General features: G+C 47.4%; 1 protein-coding gene across 1 annotated transcript; it reads right to left on the bottom strand.

The window, feature by feature from the left end:
- Positions 1-1268: 1268 nt before the first annotated feature.
- On the bottom strand, positions 1269-8507 carry GPR142 (G protein-coupled receptor 142). Its single transcript, XM_028714144.2, has 3 exons — positions 8408-8507; positions 6541-6687; positions 1269-4092 (listed from the first exon to the last, which is right to left on the bottom strand). The coding sequence occupies exons 2-3, from the start codon at positions 6665-6667 to the stop codon at positions 3191-3193; spliced, it is 1029 nt and encodes a 342-aa protein (XP_028569977.2). The 5' UTR covers positions 6668-6687; positions 8408-8507; the 3' UTR covers positions 1269-3190.
- Between the last annotated feature and the right edge of the window lie 7391 nt (positions 8508-15898).

Genomic DNA, 15898 nt, shown 5'->3' with positions numbered 1-15898 from the left:
GTGTGTCTATATATATATATGTATATACACACACACACAGATGTGATGTTTGGAGCTGAAATGAATGCATCTTGTGTGAGAAAGCATGAGTTGATGATGAGCATGGCAGGATACAGCCAGTTTTTCTCCCAGGCAGTGTTACAGCCTCCAGCGACTTGGGATGCAGCCAGGTTTGAGGAGCACTCAGGACTGGTGTGAAAGGAGCTTTTCAGAAAGGGAGAGAAACCCACCCAAAGGCAAATATTATGGGAGCAAAAAGCAAGGGGGTGGGGTGCGAGGAGAAGCGTGCCTGTAATCTTGAAAACGTGGAATGGATTTTGCAGGCTCGGGCATTGACTGAGCTCATTGCTCACCTTTCAGCTCCCCCGTTTTCCACTCTGGTCAGATGCTGAGTTCTGTCTCCAGAATAAAAAAACCGCTGTGTCTTGGTTCTGGACCAGGGCTGGTATGAAAAAGGGATAAAGCAGAACGGGGATTTCGACTGGGCTCCAAATACCACCCACGCAGCCCCGAAACTGACAGCACTTCTGTGGCGGGGGTATCACATTATTTTAACTCTTTTACCATGCAATATTTTGTCACTGGGGAAATGTCCTCCTGCCCCATTTCCCCCATACAGCATCAGTTAGGAGTGTTGGGCCGATTATGGGTGGTATTCAACTAAGCAATGCCTATAGCAGACCTATTGAAATGTATGAACATGACTAATTAATTTCTCTTAGTAAAACTTAGTTGAATGCCATCCTATATCTGTGTAGGTTCCGTGACCCACCATTGGGTAGGATCTGTGACAGCATTAGTGCTGAGCAACAAAACCGAGGGTATTTGCAAGTCCTCAACATCAAAGGAAGGGTTGCAGGTGGTGCTGTGGGTTAAACCACAGAGCCTAGGACTTGCTGATCAGAAGGTTGGCGGTTCGAATCCCCGCAACAGGGTGAGCTCCCATTGCTCGGTCCCTGCTCCTGCCAACCTAGCAGTTCGAAAGCACGCCAAAGTGCAAGTAGATAAATAGGTACCGCTCCGGTGGAAAGGTAGACGGCGTTTCCTTGCGCTGCTCTGGTTCGCCAGAAGCGACTTAGTCATGCTGGCCACATGACCCGGAAGCTGTACGCCGGCTCCCTCGGCCCATAGAGCGAGATGAGTGCCACAACCCCAGAGTCAGCCATGACTGGACCTAATGGTCAGGGGCCCCCTCACCTTTACAGCATAAAAGGAGGACGAATTACTCCCTCTTCCCAGCCAAACAAACCTGAGCCAAGATAGAAGAGTTATGTCAGGATGAAGCCATGTTTTTATTCATTGGATAAAATTCGTTACCTTTCAGAGTTTCTTTAAAGGCTCTCAGGGCAGCTGAGGTGGCAGCTAGTTATTCCCCTTATTCCTCATCACAATCCTGTGAGGTAGGTAAGGGCTGAGGGACAGTGACTGGTTCAGTGGCCTTCGTGGGGATTTGAACCCGTGTTCAAGATCAACGGACTGGCTATTCGTGACACCAAACCGGCACACAGGGCAGCAGCTTAAAATATCCCCGTGTGGTACCTCTAACTGTGTGTGTGGAGAGACATCAGAGCAAACGGAAGGCTGATCCATACTGTTGTTTAATGTGGATAGAAAAGTTTCTGTGCCTCCATTAGTTCTCTGTTTTTTCAAACCCTCTCCTTTTTGAGTATCCTTGGTATGGGAAAGTCCAGATTGAAGGAGGGGAAAGTGTGGTAAGGCAGTGATTTGGAGGAGAATGCCAAATGGACAATGGAAAAATAGTACTACTACTACTACTACTACTACTACTACTACTACTACTACTAATAATAATTTTATTATTTATATGCCACCCATCTGACTGGGTTGCCCCAGCCACTCTGGGTAGCTCCCAACAGAATATTAAAAACACAGTAAAACATCAAATATTAAAAACATCCCGGCCTTCATATGTCTTCTAAAAGTCAGATAGTTGTTTATTTCCTAAACATCTGATGGGAGGGCACCACTACTGAGAAGGCCCTCTGCCTGGTTCCCTGTAACCTCTCCTCGCAGTGAGGGAACCGCCAGAAGGCCCTCGGTGCTGGATCTCAGTGTCCAGGCTGAACGATGAGGGTGGAGATGCTCCTTCAGGTATACTGGGCAGAAGCCGTTTAGGGCTTTAAAGGTCAGTACCAATTGTGCTAAGAAATTTAATGGTAGACAATGAAGATCCTTTAGGGCCGGTGTTATATGGTCTTGGCGGCCACTCCCAGTCACCAGTCTAGCTTCCACATTTCGGATTAGTTGTAGTTTCTGAGTCACCTTCAAAGGTAGCCCCACAAAGAGTGCATTGCAGTAGTTCAAGTGGGAGATAACTAGAGCATGTACCACTCTGACAAGATGGGACGTAGGCAGGTAAGGTCTCAGCCGGAGTACCATATGGAGCTGGTAGACAGTTGCTCTGGACTCAGAATTGACCTGTGTGGAGGTACAGGAAGCTTGCGATCCACAATAAACCACAGTATAGATGAGCCCTGAGTGGCTCCTAGTTGCCTCCTCCCTTTGATTTTTGTCATGGGAGCATGTTGACTCGTGGTGTGGTCAAAAGCAGCAATGACCTGTCCTCTTACATCCCATTAGTTGGGATATTACAGATGACCAGCTCCCCATGTGGATATATGCACACTGTGGAAACGCTCCTACTTTGTAAATGGTTACAGTGGTACCTCGGGATGCGAACGGGATCCTTTCTGGAGCCCCGTTCGCATCCAGAAGCAAACGTAACTAGCGATGGCATGTCTGCGCACGCACGCGTCGCTTTTCGCCACTTCTGCACATGCGCGTGACATCATTTTGAGCGTCTGCGCATGTGTGAGCAGTGAAACCCGGAAGTAACGCGCTCCGTTACTTCCGGGTTGCCGCGGAGTGCAACTCAAACGTGCTCAACATGAAGCATATTCAACCCGAGGTATGACTGTATCTCTCTGCACATGAAATCTCTCTCTTTCTCTCTCTCTCTCTCTCTCTCTCTCTCTCTCTCTCTCACCCCATCTCCATGCACAGATACACAGAATACATATATGCAAACATACATATATAGATATCCATGCACACATATGCATCCATGTCTAGTAGACCCTCCTGTGTTGTCGTCTAATGCTCTAGATTCAGAGTCATGCCAGGACGCCAAGCCTATCTGTCCCAGTGAGCTGTTGGGCTGTGGAAACTTTCAGCAATGTTGGAGCTGGTTGCAGAAGGGAGATGTTCCTCCTAGAATTGTCCCATCTAAGACCCCCAGGGGTTTCAGGGCCGGATCTGAGGGGCCATTCTTCCTTGGCGATTGGGTGCATGGGAGCCGGATAGACGCCAGCACCTCACAGACAGTGCGCCGGAAAGTCTTGCTGACAAAGCAGTAGAGGAAGAAGTTGAGGGAGGTGTTGAGCATGGCCACCATGTTGGCAACGTCCATTGCGAGGTGGACTTCCCAGTTCTGTCTGACGGAGGCCACGTAGAGGTGGTAGATCATGACAATGGTCCGTGGAGCCCAGAGGATGATGAAGACGGTGGTGACAGCCAGCAGTATGGCTGTGGTCTTGCTGAGGCGCCGGTGGGGCCAGCCCGAGTGCTTGAGCTTGTAGATGATCACAGAATTCGTCACCAGGAAAATACTACAGGGGATGAAGTAGATGAGGAAGCAGTGAAGCCATTTCAGGACCTTGTCCATGGTGGTGGGTGGGTAGGCATCATGCCAAACATCCAGCCACCCGTAGAAGGGGATTCCGGTGGCCAACGATATTGCAAAGACGGTGCCAATGATCTTCCGGGTGCGCCCTGGGTAAGACACAGCCCTGTACTGCAGCGGGTGGCAGAGGGCCACGTAACGGTCCACAGTGAGCAGGACAGTCACCCAGATGGAGGCATGGTTGGCTGTGAACTGCAGCACATTGATGGTGAGGGTGAAGGCGCCTGGAACCTCGCGGCCCAAGATGGCCGCCTGCACAATGAAGCCCGTGAAGACGACAAAGACCTGGGTCATAATGTCGGATGCCGTGAGGGCCAGGAGGTACCAGTAGGAGGACTTCTTGGTGCGGGCAGCCAGGCGGGTCAGCGCAACGGCAGCCAAAATGTTCACTGAAACGAGGAAGAGAGGCAAGCGAGTTGGAATAGGTGGGAGATCATCACAGAAAACAACAACAACCACAAGCAAGGTACAGGAACATAACCAATAGCTTCCATCTGCAAATCCACTTTATTCAAAACTCAGTTTTACAAATTAAAAAAAAGAGAAATGGAAATGTGGTGGTAGTTCTGCTAAAGACAGGCAGTGTGGCTGTGCTAAAGACAGGCAGTGTGGCTGTCGGGAAGCCCTGGGTTCAAATCCCCACTCAGCCATGAAACCCATTGGGTGACCTTTTGCACATTCCTTCCCCAGCTTTCCTCAATGTGCCCAGTGTCTCTCCAGGCAGTAGCAGAGCATTGGCTTTGCAAGCAGAAGGTCCCATGTTCAATCCCTGGCGACTCCACCAAGGGTGGGGAATGTCCTCTGTTGGAAAGCCAGGAGAGGCATTGCCAGTCAAAGTGGACCACACTAAGCTGCCAGATGGGCCAGTGGTCTAACTCAGTACAGTGGTACCTCATGTTACATACGCTTCAGGTTACATACACTTCAGGTTACGGACTCCGCTAACCCAGAAATAGTACCTCAGGTTAAGAACCTTGCTTCAGGATGAGAACAGAAATCGTGCTCCGGCGGCGCAGCAGCAGCAGGAGGCCCCATTAGCTAAAGTTTTGCTTCAGGTTAAGAACGGACCTCTGGAACGAATTAAGTACTTAACCTGAGGTACCACTGTATAAGGCAGCTTTCTACGTTAGCAGTGGAGGTCCCTATCCCATCGAGATCCAAAGTCGTCTTATTTATGTTGGGGAAGCATGCGTACTTCAATTTGGGCCTGGCTCTGAACCTTCTCCCCTCCGCAGTACAAATCAGATTCTCCTTCATACCCCCTGATTCTCTTTCAGGGCCTCCGGTCTACTGTCCCCCAGCACAGATTCACAGAACTGCACTTGCTGAACTGTCCAAACCAGTCGCATGTCCAGGATTGCCTTATCTACATGAGTTCATGGCTCCCTCTAGTGATTGGCTCTAAAAATAATACTCTGCTTTACATAAGGGGACCATCTATTTGTCCTAAATAAGCTTTCCTTTCCCAAGCCAATCGCTTATATATATTTTTTCTTCGTTTCCTGAAGGTATGTCACAGAGAGCTGCAATTTTTTTAGCTCATAAAATGTGTCCCCTTTACAACACGGGGGGGGGGGGTGTCCTTTTGATGCAGTTGGCCACAGACAAATGGTTCCCTTGTGAGTTGTGCACTGGCAAAGTATCCCAAAGTTTGAGAATTAAGTGACATTCATGCAGATTATAATCTAGAATTTCAGAGAACTTGGTGCCGTCAACGAACACCCCCACTTTGTGCAGCATAAAAGAAATCCCCACCAATTATCACTGTAGCAAGGCTGTTACACTGTGGTTGAGTTTCGGCACAACATCCCAATTTGCTATCTATATTTATTTCCAACCACTGGCACAACTTTTTTTAAAATTTATTTGCATTGAAATGGGTTTTTAAAATTTATTTGCATTGAAATGGGTTTCATTCTCATTACAACATCCCATTTTTTTACTTAATGAATTCTGTGAGAACTCGGCACTCCTCTATTTACAAAGCTTAGTAGCATTTATGACTTCTGCTCATATAGAACATTTCATAACCATTTTCCATTTCCTGCTTTCCAATATGGTGTGTGAATACTGCTAACAAATAACTGCTGGGTCACTATAAATGAACCTCGCTGCATTTGATTAAAAAGGTTTCTTATTTTGTAAGAACAAACCCTCACTTGGAAAAAAATGCCTTTTTAAAATTTGTTGCTTTGTTCCCTTTCTGCTCTCTCATCACATGACCCCTTGGCTTTGCATCCTTCTGAACTTCCTAAGGTTATCGTGATCATTGTCAGATTTTGTTTGCAAATCATTTATGCGAACACTTCTCTAAACTATTTCCTAAAGCCCTTGCTATTTCCACACCCAAATTTCCCCACTTTCTCTCACCCCAGAGCTCATGATCCACATGGTCTCAGAATTTTATTCCCTTTTTGTTGATGGGTACCAGACACAGGTCCTTCTCAGTGGTGGCTCCACATCTTGCAACAGTGCATCTGTTTGGCCCCTTGGCATCAAAGTTTTAGGTTGCTTCCAAGAAGCATTTATATTATACCAGCTCTCTCTGTGATTCTGTTGTGGGCTTTTATTTGTTTCATTTTTAAAAAAAGTTGTTGCGATGTGTTTTTGATTATATCATTTAAATTTTTAAAAACATATTTTTATTTAATAAAAACAGAAAAACACATTTTTATTTCACTACATTTAAATTCCACTTTTCTTTCAAAGTAAAGTACTGCAAATTAAAAATTCCTTCACTCTGAATTGCTGCTTCTCTTCCTCCTTGTTCTTTGTACCTCTTAAGCTTCTCCCAGACACACCTGCGGAGATGGCTTGCTTCTCATCCTTTTCCTTACCTGGCAGACCCACACACAGCAGGATGCCGTAATAGATGACAGCAGCAGTGCCAGCAAGACAAGGTGATTTCCCATCCCCGTCTGGGTCCCTGGCATCGTTTGCCCATGTTGCATCGGTCATGTTCATCTTTCCTTAGTACCTTCCAGCTAGGAGGGAGGCAAAGGGGCAAATGGTGAAGAATACAGTCAGCTCTTGGCCTGCATCCAGTGGCGTAGCGTGGGGGGTGCAGGGGGGGCCGGCCGCACCGGGCGCAACATCTGGGGTTAGGGCAAATCCACAGGTTAGGGGGCGCAAATCCACGGGTTAGGGGGCGCAAATTACTTGCCTTGCCCCGGGTGCTGACAACCCACGCTACGCCACTGCATGCATCAGCCCAGTTTCTCACAAAGCGTGGGACACTTTGATTGAAATTCTCCCTTCACTAAGCACTGGGTGAAAAACAACAGTACAAGCAGAGAGATCGATATAGCAATGGTTGCAGCAGCTCTTGGCAACTGTTGATTATGTTTTAACCTCCTGGTGTACTCTGTGCATCCCTAGATTGTGGCAGACCACCCTGATCGGTATCAATATATAAATGGAGGCTCTCTTGCTTGGCCTGCTGCTAGCAGTCTTGTTCAAGGCGAAAACATATGGAGAGGTACGAGCTGGATGCCTCTTCTCTCCCCCAACCCAGGTATGATCAACCGCTGACTTCTGTTTCCTGAAGATTATCAGCTGGCCACAGGTTTTTGAGGGACGCGGGTGGCGCTGTACTCCAGCTCCCTCGGCCAATAAAGCGAGATGAACGCCGCAACCCCAGAGTCGGTCACGACTGGACCTAATGGTCAGGGGTCCCTTTACCCTTTACCTTTACAGGTTTTTGAGAAATGCCACAACAGCCAATTCCCACCTTCCCGTCCAAAAGGAATGAAGGGTGCCATCTAGACATGTAAAGCGAAGTGGTAGAAGGGTGGTACACAAACACACAAGCATGTGAAATCACACGACAGAACCCACGGCCAGTGGATTGCTGAGACAGGAGTGGGTCCAATGATTTAAGCACCTGCAAAGATGCCCACTTAGGGTGTGGGCAGCAAGTGATCGTTAAATAGAAGGAAGTTAAAATGAGGGATCCGCTTAGTAAACCCCCCTGAGACAGGAGCTAAGTAGAGGTATATTTGGTTGGAACGGTAGGCATAAAGTCACACAGACGGACAGCAGCATCCTGAATATTGGAAACACACACACACACCCCTTTATAATGGGTGCTGATAACTTATTCCAACCTTTCCTAGTTATCTGGACCCTTCCATACAGACTGAAGGTGTAAATAGGTGAATAAACCATACAGTGGTACCTCGGGTTTCATACGCTTCCGGTTACAGACTCCGCTAACCCAGAAATAGTACCTCGGGTTAAGAACTTTGCTTCAGGATGAGAACAGAAATCGCGCGGCGGCAGCAGGAGGCCCCATTAGCTAAAGTGGCGCTTCAGGTTAAGAACTGTTTCAGGTTAAGAACGGACCTCCGGAACGAATTAAGCACTTAACCCGAGGTACCACTGTATTTCCTAAAGCTAAGACAGTCTCTGCCATGTCTCAATCCTTCAATGGAACCCAGATCCTGGGTGAGTGCCTGAAACCCCCTGGAGTCTTGCAGAGAGTGGGGGTGGCACCCAGCTTTTGTAACAATATGCTGGAATCTCCTGTCCGTCTGTCCCTTGGGTCTCATGGAACTGAGCAAGGTAACATCACACCTCGGGTTAATTCCAGGGTACGGGTCCCCTTCCCCCCTTGTCGATCATGCCACTCTGCTCAACCCACATTACTAGAAAGGCAGATGTTTGCAGTGCCATTCAGCAAATGGATGCTGGTGGGAATCTTACCTTGATGCCTGTGCTGCAGAAAGCGGTGCCCTGTCTTGTATTTGCTCTGGCTTCTTCTCCCTGATCAGATGGTTCAGCGGTGCATCTCCTCCTCCTCCTCCTCCTCCTCCTCTGTGCACCAAACCTGTAAGCCTGCTCTTGAGAGCCAGCGCTGAGAGGCAAATTGTGAAATAGGCTGAGCGAGCGGCCAGAGACTCGGAAAGAGGGAGGAGCAGCAGCAGGTGTGTGCTTGATGCAGACAAACCTGGAATGAGTGGAGAGTGTAAGTGGGCAGGCATAGCACAGATGGAGTGGCCACAGGGCATTTTTTTTGTCACGCTCCTGTTCCATGGTATAAACTACATGTGGGAAGAAACAGAGCCTCAGATCTGAGTGTTGAATGCAAAATATGTGGGCAGCCCATGTCAGATGGGCAAGCTACAAATAATAAAATTATTATGTGTAGCAAATGCCTGTCAATTGCTATTCCTGGGACGTCAAGCCCATTTAACATCACATACGCCTTTGGAAGATTTGTTGTGGTGTCTGGGGGATCAAAACTCGATCTCACCAACTGTGGGAGAAATGGCTAATACAAACTGGTTGTCTTTTAAACATATCTACTCTAATATGCTCATCGACTCTTGAGAGTCCCATGGACTGCAATAAGATCAAACCTATCCATTCTGAAGGAAATCAGCCCTGAGTGCTCACTGGTAGGACAGATCGTGAAGCTGAGGCTCCAATACTTTGGCCACCTCATAGAAGAGAAGACTTCCTGGAAAAGACCCTGATGTTGGGAAAGATGGAGGGCACAAGGAGAAGGGGACGACAGAGGATGAGATGGTTGGATAGTGTTCTCGAAGCTACCAGCATGAGTTTGACCAAACTGCAGGAGGCAGTGGAAGACAGAAGTGCCTGGCATGCTCTGGTCCATGGGGTCATGAAGAGTCGGACACGACTAAACAACTAAACAACAGCATGCTGATCAAACCACTACCAAGGACCTAGCAGTTAGCAAGTGATTATACTACCTAAAATGTCTGAAACATTCATCTTAAAGCAGCAGAGGTGTGTATAAAGGCACATAGCACATTAAGTTACAAGCAACGCAAGCCACACTATTTCTGGGGACGGCGAACAACATAATTAGAGACATGGCAACTATCAGGGCTGATAGAAATGCAGACACATTTCTAGGTATTGTTGGAAGCAAGAAAAGAAAAACACTGTTGATTACCAACACTCATTAGGTTTTCAGTTGTCAGAATGCTTAGAAGCAAAGAGCGACAAGATATAGCATTTGGCTTGATCAATCCCTCCATACTGAATTAGGGGCAAAATAGAAATTTTCTAAGTCTTGGGAAGCAAACACTAAATCGGTATACTTCTTCAGTGACTCAGAAGATCAGGTTCCTTGCAAGTTAACTTGCATATAACAACAAAAATTAAATGCACCCCAGAATAAACAGTGTGTATTGACAGGACGGATGTAAAATGGAAGATGGTTGCAGTTACAATGCCAATGGATTGGCAGCAAGACTGTTGGCATTTGGTTGGCCAGCTGCTGCTTTGGTTGACAAAACCATACATTTTTCTTGGCTAAAGTGACACAGCCTTGCTGGCTCAAGGACTCAGTGGCACAGAGTCAGCACTGCAACTAAGAAGCATCCTCACCAGGGATATACCAACAAGCAATCAAATGACATAAAAAACCAAAGGTCCTGGTCCAAGCTGACCTCATGACGACAACGTCCAGCCTAATTCCGGAGCTTTTTTATTTTTATTTGTGTCCCTGGTTTGTGTAGCCTCTTGCCTGATGAAGAGTTCTGGAGAACTCAAAAGCTTGCCACAGTTTTGTGGCATTTGGGTGTGTCGTAATGAAGGCATTGCCCATGAATGTTAGAATCAAAGTACAATTTTAAACCATTCATTTGATGAAAGACACAAGTCAAGGCTCTTTTGATCTGAGGAGACCAGATTCAAAGACCAGATCAAGTCTATTTGCATATGACTAGCAGTTATGTGCTAGGAGACGGGATTGGGGGATCTTAGGCATGGGTCTATGCCCATCACGTGAGCAACTAAACAAGAAAGGAGGTTGGTGGTGGTGGAATAAATCTTATAGGCATGACAAGTTCCTAAAACCAACAGACTTCCAGTATTGTTTTGGACAGCCAAATACCTTCCAGTTGACATTCAGCTGGGGTTCCCTGGGTGAATTAGCTCATCAGCAACAAAGAGATCAGCAGGAAAAAGCAAGAGAACCTGTACGTCTCTTGTACCCTGGTGATGCAAATTCTTGGGTTTGGGAGCTTTGTAGCCTGAAAAGATGGGAATATGGTGGTGGGAGAAATTGGGATCAAATCTCCTATAATCACAGAAAGAAAGAAAAAAAGGTTTGTTGAAGTAATTCTCCTCCCCCACCCTTTTCATCTTCCACATTTGTCCTGCCTTGTTTCAGAATAGCAAAATATGATCAAGTTTTGGAACAACAGGAAGCCTCAGGGTTTCCCACTGCCTTCCAACATGGTGGATGTAAATGCAACAGCCTGAGGGGGTGGCACAACCCCATGAAATTCATTTAATACAGCTCATTTGCTCAGTTCCACAGGCAACAGGGTTTAACAGGAGGTCAAGGAAAGTTACAGGATTCATTAGTATTGTAACACCTCGGTCAACTTTAGCAACCGGAACTTAATCAGTAACAAACTACCATGTCTCTAAGATTTCTTAAAAGAACTGGTGAGAGCAGCACAGTGACTTTCTCTAACCACCGATTTAAGAAGCAGACCCTTCTTTTAGCTGGCTTGATTACAAAGTTTTAGAAAAGCATTCAGAAGAGGGGGAAATGTAATTCACAAAACTGGCTGGTCAGTGTACAGGATTTTGCCCTTTCAAGCCAGACGATCAATGTTTTGGGATGCTTCTCACATAGTTAAAGGTAAAGGGACCCCTGACCATTAGGTCCAGTCGTGGCCGACTCTGGGGTTGCGGCGCTCATCTCGCTTTACTGGCCGAGGGAGCTGGCATACAGCTTCCGGGTCATGTGGCCAGCATGACTAAGCTGCTTCTGGCGAACCAGAGCAGCGCACGGAAACGCCGTTTACCTTCCCACCGGAGCTGTACCTATTTATCTACTTGCACTTTGACGTGCTTTCGAACTGCTAGGTTGGCAGGAGCAGGGACCGAGCAATGGGAGCTCACCCCATCGCGGGGATTCGAACCGCTGACCTTCTGATCGGCAAGTCCTAGGCTCTGTGGTTTAACCCACAGCGCCACCCGCGTCCCATTCTCACATAGTTAGCTGTACTTAAATCCACTAGAATCACAAAGGTGGATTGTAACTATGCTTGTCTTTCCCAAAGACCCATCTCTGTGGGAAGAAAGATGTCTCCTGTCACTTCTCAAGCACAACCACAGAGGGGAACTGTGCTTGGACAGGATGGTTGTATTTGCGTATTAGGTTTCTTTTAAAGATGTTGTTGAGACACTGGTTTCTTCATTTTTGTGAGCTGAATTTTATTGTTTGAATTTTATAGATTTGTGAGCCATGTTTTTGGCTGAAAGGCAGCACAGGATTAAACTCTGCCCTATCTTTTCTGCCATTGGGTCTAAATTTTTAGACCCAGCTCTTGAGGGGAAAAGCCATCTGGTCTGAGTTGCGGAGAACTGATTTCCCACAGGCTACTTGTGTTATGATGACCCTTTTAGCAGTGGCAAGGTTTGCTTGGGCAGTTTGAGACAATTTTCTGAAGTCTGAGCCCTTCAGTCTGATAAACAAGTAACGTTGTATTGTTACTATGAATATCTTGGAGGTTTTCTTTGTATTGCTGTTTAGTATTGATTGTTTTTGTTGTTTGACCTACGGAAGAAGCAGATCGATGGACCGATTCACTCACAACATAAACCTTCATTTGGCAGAAAGGACACAAAATGGGGAGAAATGAGGCACCTGATATGTGAAGCCACCTCACCCCCCCCCCCACTAACAAATTATACCATGTGTATATTTGTAGACCAGCCTTTTCTCCAACCTGGTTCCATCTAGATGCTGTTGGATTGTAGCTCCCATCATTCTTGGCAGTTGTCTACATTGCCTGAGGGTGGGAATTGCAGTTGAAATTCCTGGACTGCTGGAGGACACCACACTAGGGAGTGCTAATGTGGCTACACCCTCTCTAACCCTCTAACTAAGAAGCAATAAAAGGGTAAAAGTAAAGGACCCCTGGACGGGTAAGGTAAAGGTAAAGGTAAAGAGACCCCTGACCATTAGGTCCAGTCGCGGATGACTCTGGGGTTGCGGCGCTCATCTCGCTTTACTGGCCGAGGGAGCTGGCATACAGCTTCCGGGTCATGTGGCCAGCATGACTAAGCTGCTTCTGGCGAACCAGAGCAGCGCATGGAAACACCGTTTACCTTCCCGCCGGAGCTGTACCTATTTATCTACTTGCACTTTGACGTGCTTTCGAACTGCTAGGTTGGCAGGAGCAGGGACCGAGCAATGGGAGCTCACCCCGTTGTGGGGATTTGAACCGCTGACCTTCTGATCAGCAAGTCCTAGGCTCTGTGTGTTGTGATGTGGGGTTTGTGATTTCAGCTCTCTTGACATAATATGCTGGAGTCAGTTCTCTAGTAACACTTCTTTATTAAAGCAAACAAGACTGGGACTTGAGGAGGGGAGAGCTACATTTATAGGGACAGGGAACTAGCTAGAAAGGATACATTTTGGAGGGAACAATATCAGGCAATCACAGTCCTGCCTTTTGGAGGAAACCAATAAGACAGAGGATCCAAATACAGCAGCTTAAATGAACCAATAGTAGCTGTACCCTCTGGAACCAAAAGGCAGTTGCAAATACAGACAATAATAATACAGATATAAGATCCTTTGACTCAATACACAACACTGTGGTTTAACCCACAGCGCCACCGGGTAAAAGTAAAGGACCCCTGGACGGGGGTAAATCCAGTCAAAAGCAACTATGGGGTTGTGGCGCTCATCTCATTTTCAGGCCGAGGGAGCCGGCGTTGGTCCACTGACAGCTTTCTGGGTCATGTGGCCAGCATGACTAAACCACTTCTGGTGCAACGGGACACTGTGATGGAAACCAGAGTGCATGGACACCCTGTTTACCTTCCCACCGCAGTGGTACCTATTATCTACTTGCACTGGCATGCTTTCAAACTGCTAGGTTGGCAGGAGCTGGAACAGAGCAACAGGAGCTCTCCCCATCATGGGGATTCAAACCGCTGCAATCTTCTGATTAGCAAGCCCAAGAGGCTCAGAAGTCCCAAGGAGTTCAGTGCAAGATACTCCCGGGAAAGTAGTGGCTATAGGACCTCCACTGCTGAACTAGAACCATGGACCTCATGAAGCAGGACTCTTTTCCTGTGTCCTACAGCCTAAGCCCCCAGCTGCCCAGGACACTCAGTGACAATGGCTGAGTTGGAAAGGGGTCCTGTTTCTGGCCATAGCCCCTTCTGGCCGCTCTGCTTGCTGAGTCTTGCTTTGTGTAAATATCACTAGGTGTTTAGCAGTGAACTGATGGACTGATAGAGGAGCTTTGCACTTGCCATCTCAAAGTAAACAGAAGCTGCTGCTCAGTGCGAGAAGGCTGGAAAACCACCGGCAATGAAAGAAACACCCCACCCTCTCAATTCCTGCCCCTCCCTCCCTGCTCTCTCTCTCTCCCCCCCCCCCACCGCACACCTGCAAGCTCAGGTAAAGAGGTTTCTTTGGGTGCCTGTGGGAAACAGACAGTTGGAATTATAATGCAGCACCCAGAGCAATATTTTTAGATGCCTCGTGACTGATGATTGTGCAAAGAGGAGGCACAGCAAATAAAAACAGAATAAACCCATTGATATTTTGTGGATGTCAGTGCACCCATTTGTCTAGACATCCTGTTAATTTGCTGGGCTGTGTAACTATGACTGTGCAGAAAAAGTTTCATCTTTCAGCGGAGAATATTCTATCAAGTGATATACCTACTGTAAGGAAATTAACAATGGGACAACAAAAATGGACCCTACGCGCCCCAAATGGTGGACAAGAGATTGATTTTGATGAATTGGAAGAATAAAGATATGACACAGCAGGTGGCGCTGTGGGTTAAACCACAGAGCCTAGGACTTCCCGATCAGAAGGTCGGCGGTTCAAATCCCCACAACGGGGTGAGCTCCCGTTGCTCAGTCCCTGCTCCTGCCAACCTAGCACTTCAAAAGCACGTCAAAGTGCAAGTAGATAAATAGGTACCGCTCCAGTGGGAAGGTAAACGGCGTTTCCGTGCGCTGCTCTGGTTCGCCAGAAGCGGCTTAGTCATGCTGGCCACATGACCCGGAAGCTGTATGCCGGCTCCCTTGGCCAATAAAGCGAGATGAGCGCCGCAACCCCAGTCAGTCACGACTGGACCTAATGGTCAGGGGTCCCTTTACCTTTACCCTTTAACCAATGCATTGACAGCAGGACGTCACTCGCAACCTATGAACAGACTGCTAGCATTGGAAGATGGACCATAAATGTAGCACAGATCCTGTAGCAAGAAAAGTCAGCGGCTTTGACTGAAGCAATCGGAAGACCATCGGCTGAGTCATTCACTCTTCTGTGCAAATGAATCACCTCACGTAAATCATTTTCAAGACAATTTGCCTCTGACGCTTAGCGCTCACAGGTAGAGAATGGCAACATCAGCATATGGAGGAAAAGTGCTAAGCAGTTAGCTCATGGGTAGGCAAACTAAGGCCCGGGGGCCGGATCCGGCCCAATTGCCTTCTAAATCTGGCCTGTGGACGGTCCGGGAATCAGCGTGCTTTTAAGTGAGTGTCCTTTTATTTAAAATGCATCTCTGGGTTATTTGTGGGGCATAGGAATTCGTTCATTTCCCCCCTCCAAAATATAGTTCGGCCCCTCACAAGGTCTGAGGGATAGTGGACCGGCCCCCTGCTGAAAGTTAGCTGACCCCTGAGCTAGTTGCATATAACTGCCCACCTCAGAAAGAGGGCCAATAGAGAGAAGCTTCTAGAAGCAGACATTCTGAACAGGAAGCAGTTGGCTCTGTGTGAAAACAGCTCAGCTTGGCTCCCGCTTGGCTGAACAAAGTCTTTTTTAAAAAACCTAATAAAAAACAAAAGCTTTTTTACAAGTATTTTGTACCAGTTGTCCATCATATATATTCCCAGTGATGGTCCTGATGAGCCTTGCCCTTTGCAGGATCTCACCCACAGGAAGCACACCTATTCCTGCCAGTCACCGCTAATTGTCCAAGGCCCTAGCGCTGTTCCTTCCCTTACCGCTTAGCTTCCCTATCCATCCATCCATTCATTCCCTCCCTCCCTCCCTCCTTTCTCCTTTATGGCTGCCTGCGTTGCCTCAGCAAGCTGTTGTTTTTCACGCTGGCAGTTAAATGAGCCATTGGCAGATGGCCTGTCAAACAATTAACCTACCAAATGGCAGGCAGTGCCGAGCACCATCGCGGATACTAATCCAAGAATCCATATTTGCCCAGTTTG

This window comes from Podarcis muralis, chromosome 2 (genome assembly GCF_964188315.1).
Source record: "Podarcis muralis chromosome 2, rPodMur119.hap1.1, whole genome shotgun sequence".
Classification (NCBI taxonomy): domain Eukaryota; kingdom Metazoa; phylum Chordata; class Lepidosauria; order Squamata; family Lacertidae; genus Podarcis; species Podarcis muralis.
This window is presented reverse-complemented; position numbering and strand designations above follow the sequence as displayed.

Excerpts from the sequence above, each read along its gene's own strand:
- GPR142 (XM_028714144.2), bottom strand. The coding sequence starts at position 6,667 with ATGAACATGACCGATGCAACATGGGCAAACGATGCCAGGGACCCAGAC. Across the intron at positions 4,093-6,540 it reads GCTGTGTGTGGGTCTGCCAG|TGAACATTTTGGCTGCCGTT; the intron begins GTAAGGAAAAGG and ends TCCTCGTTTCAG.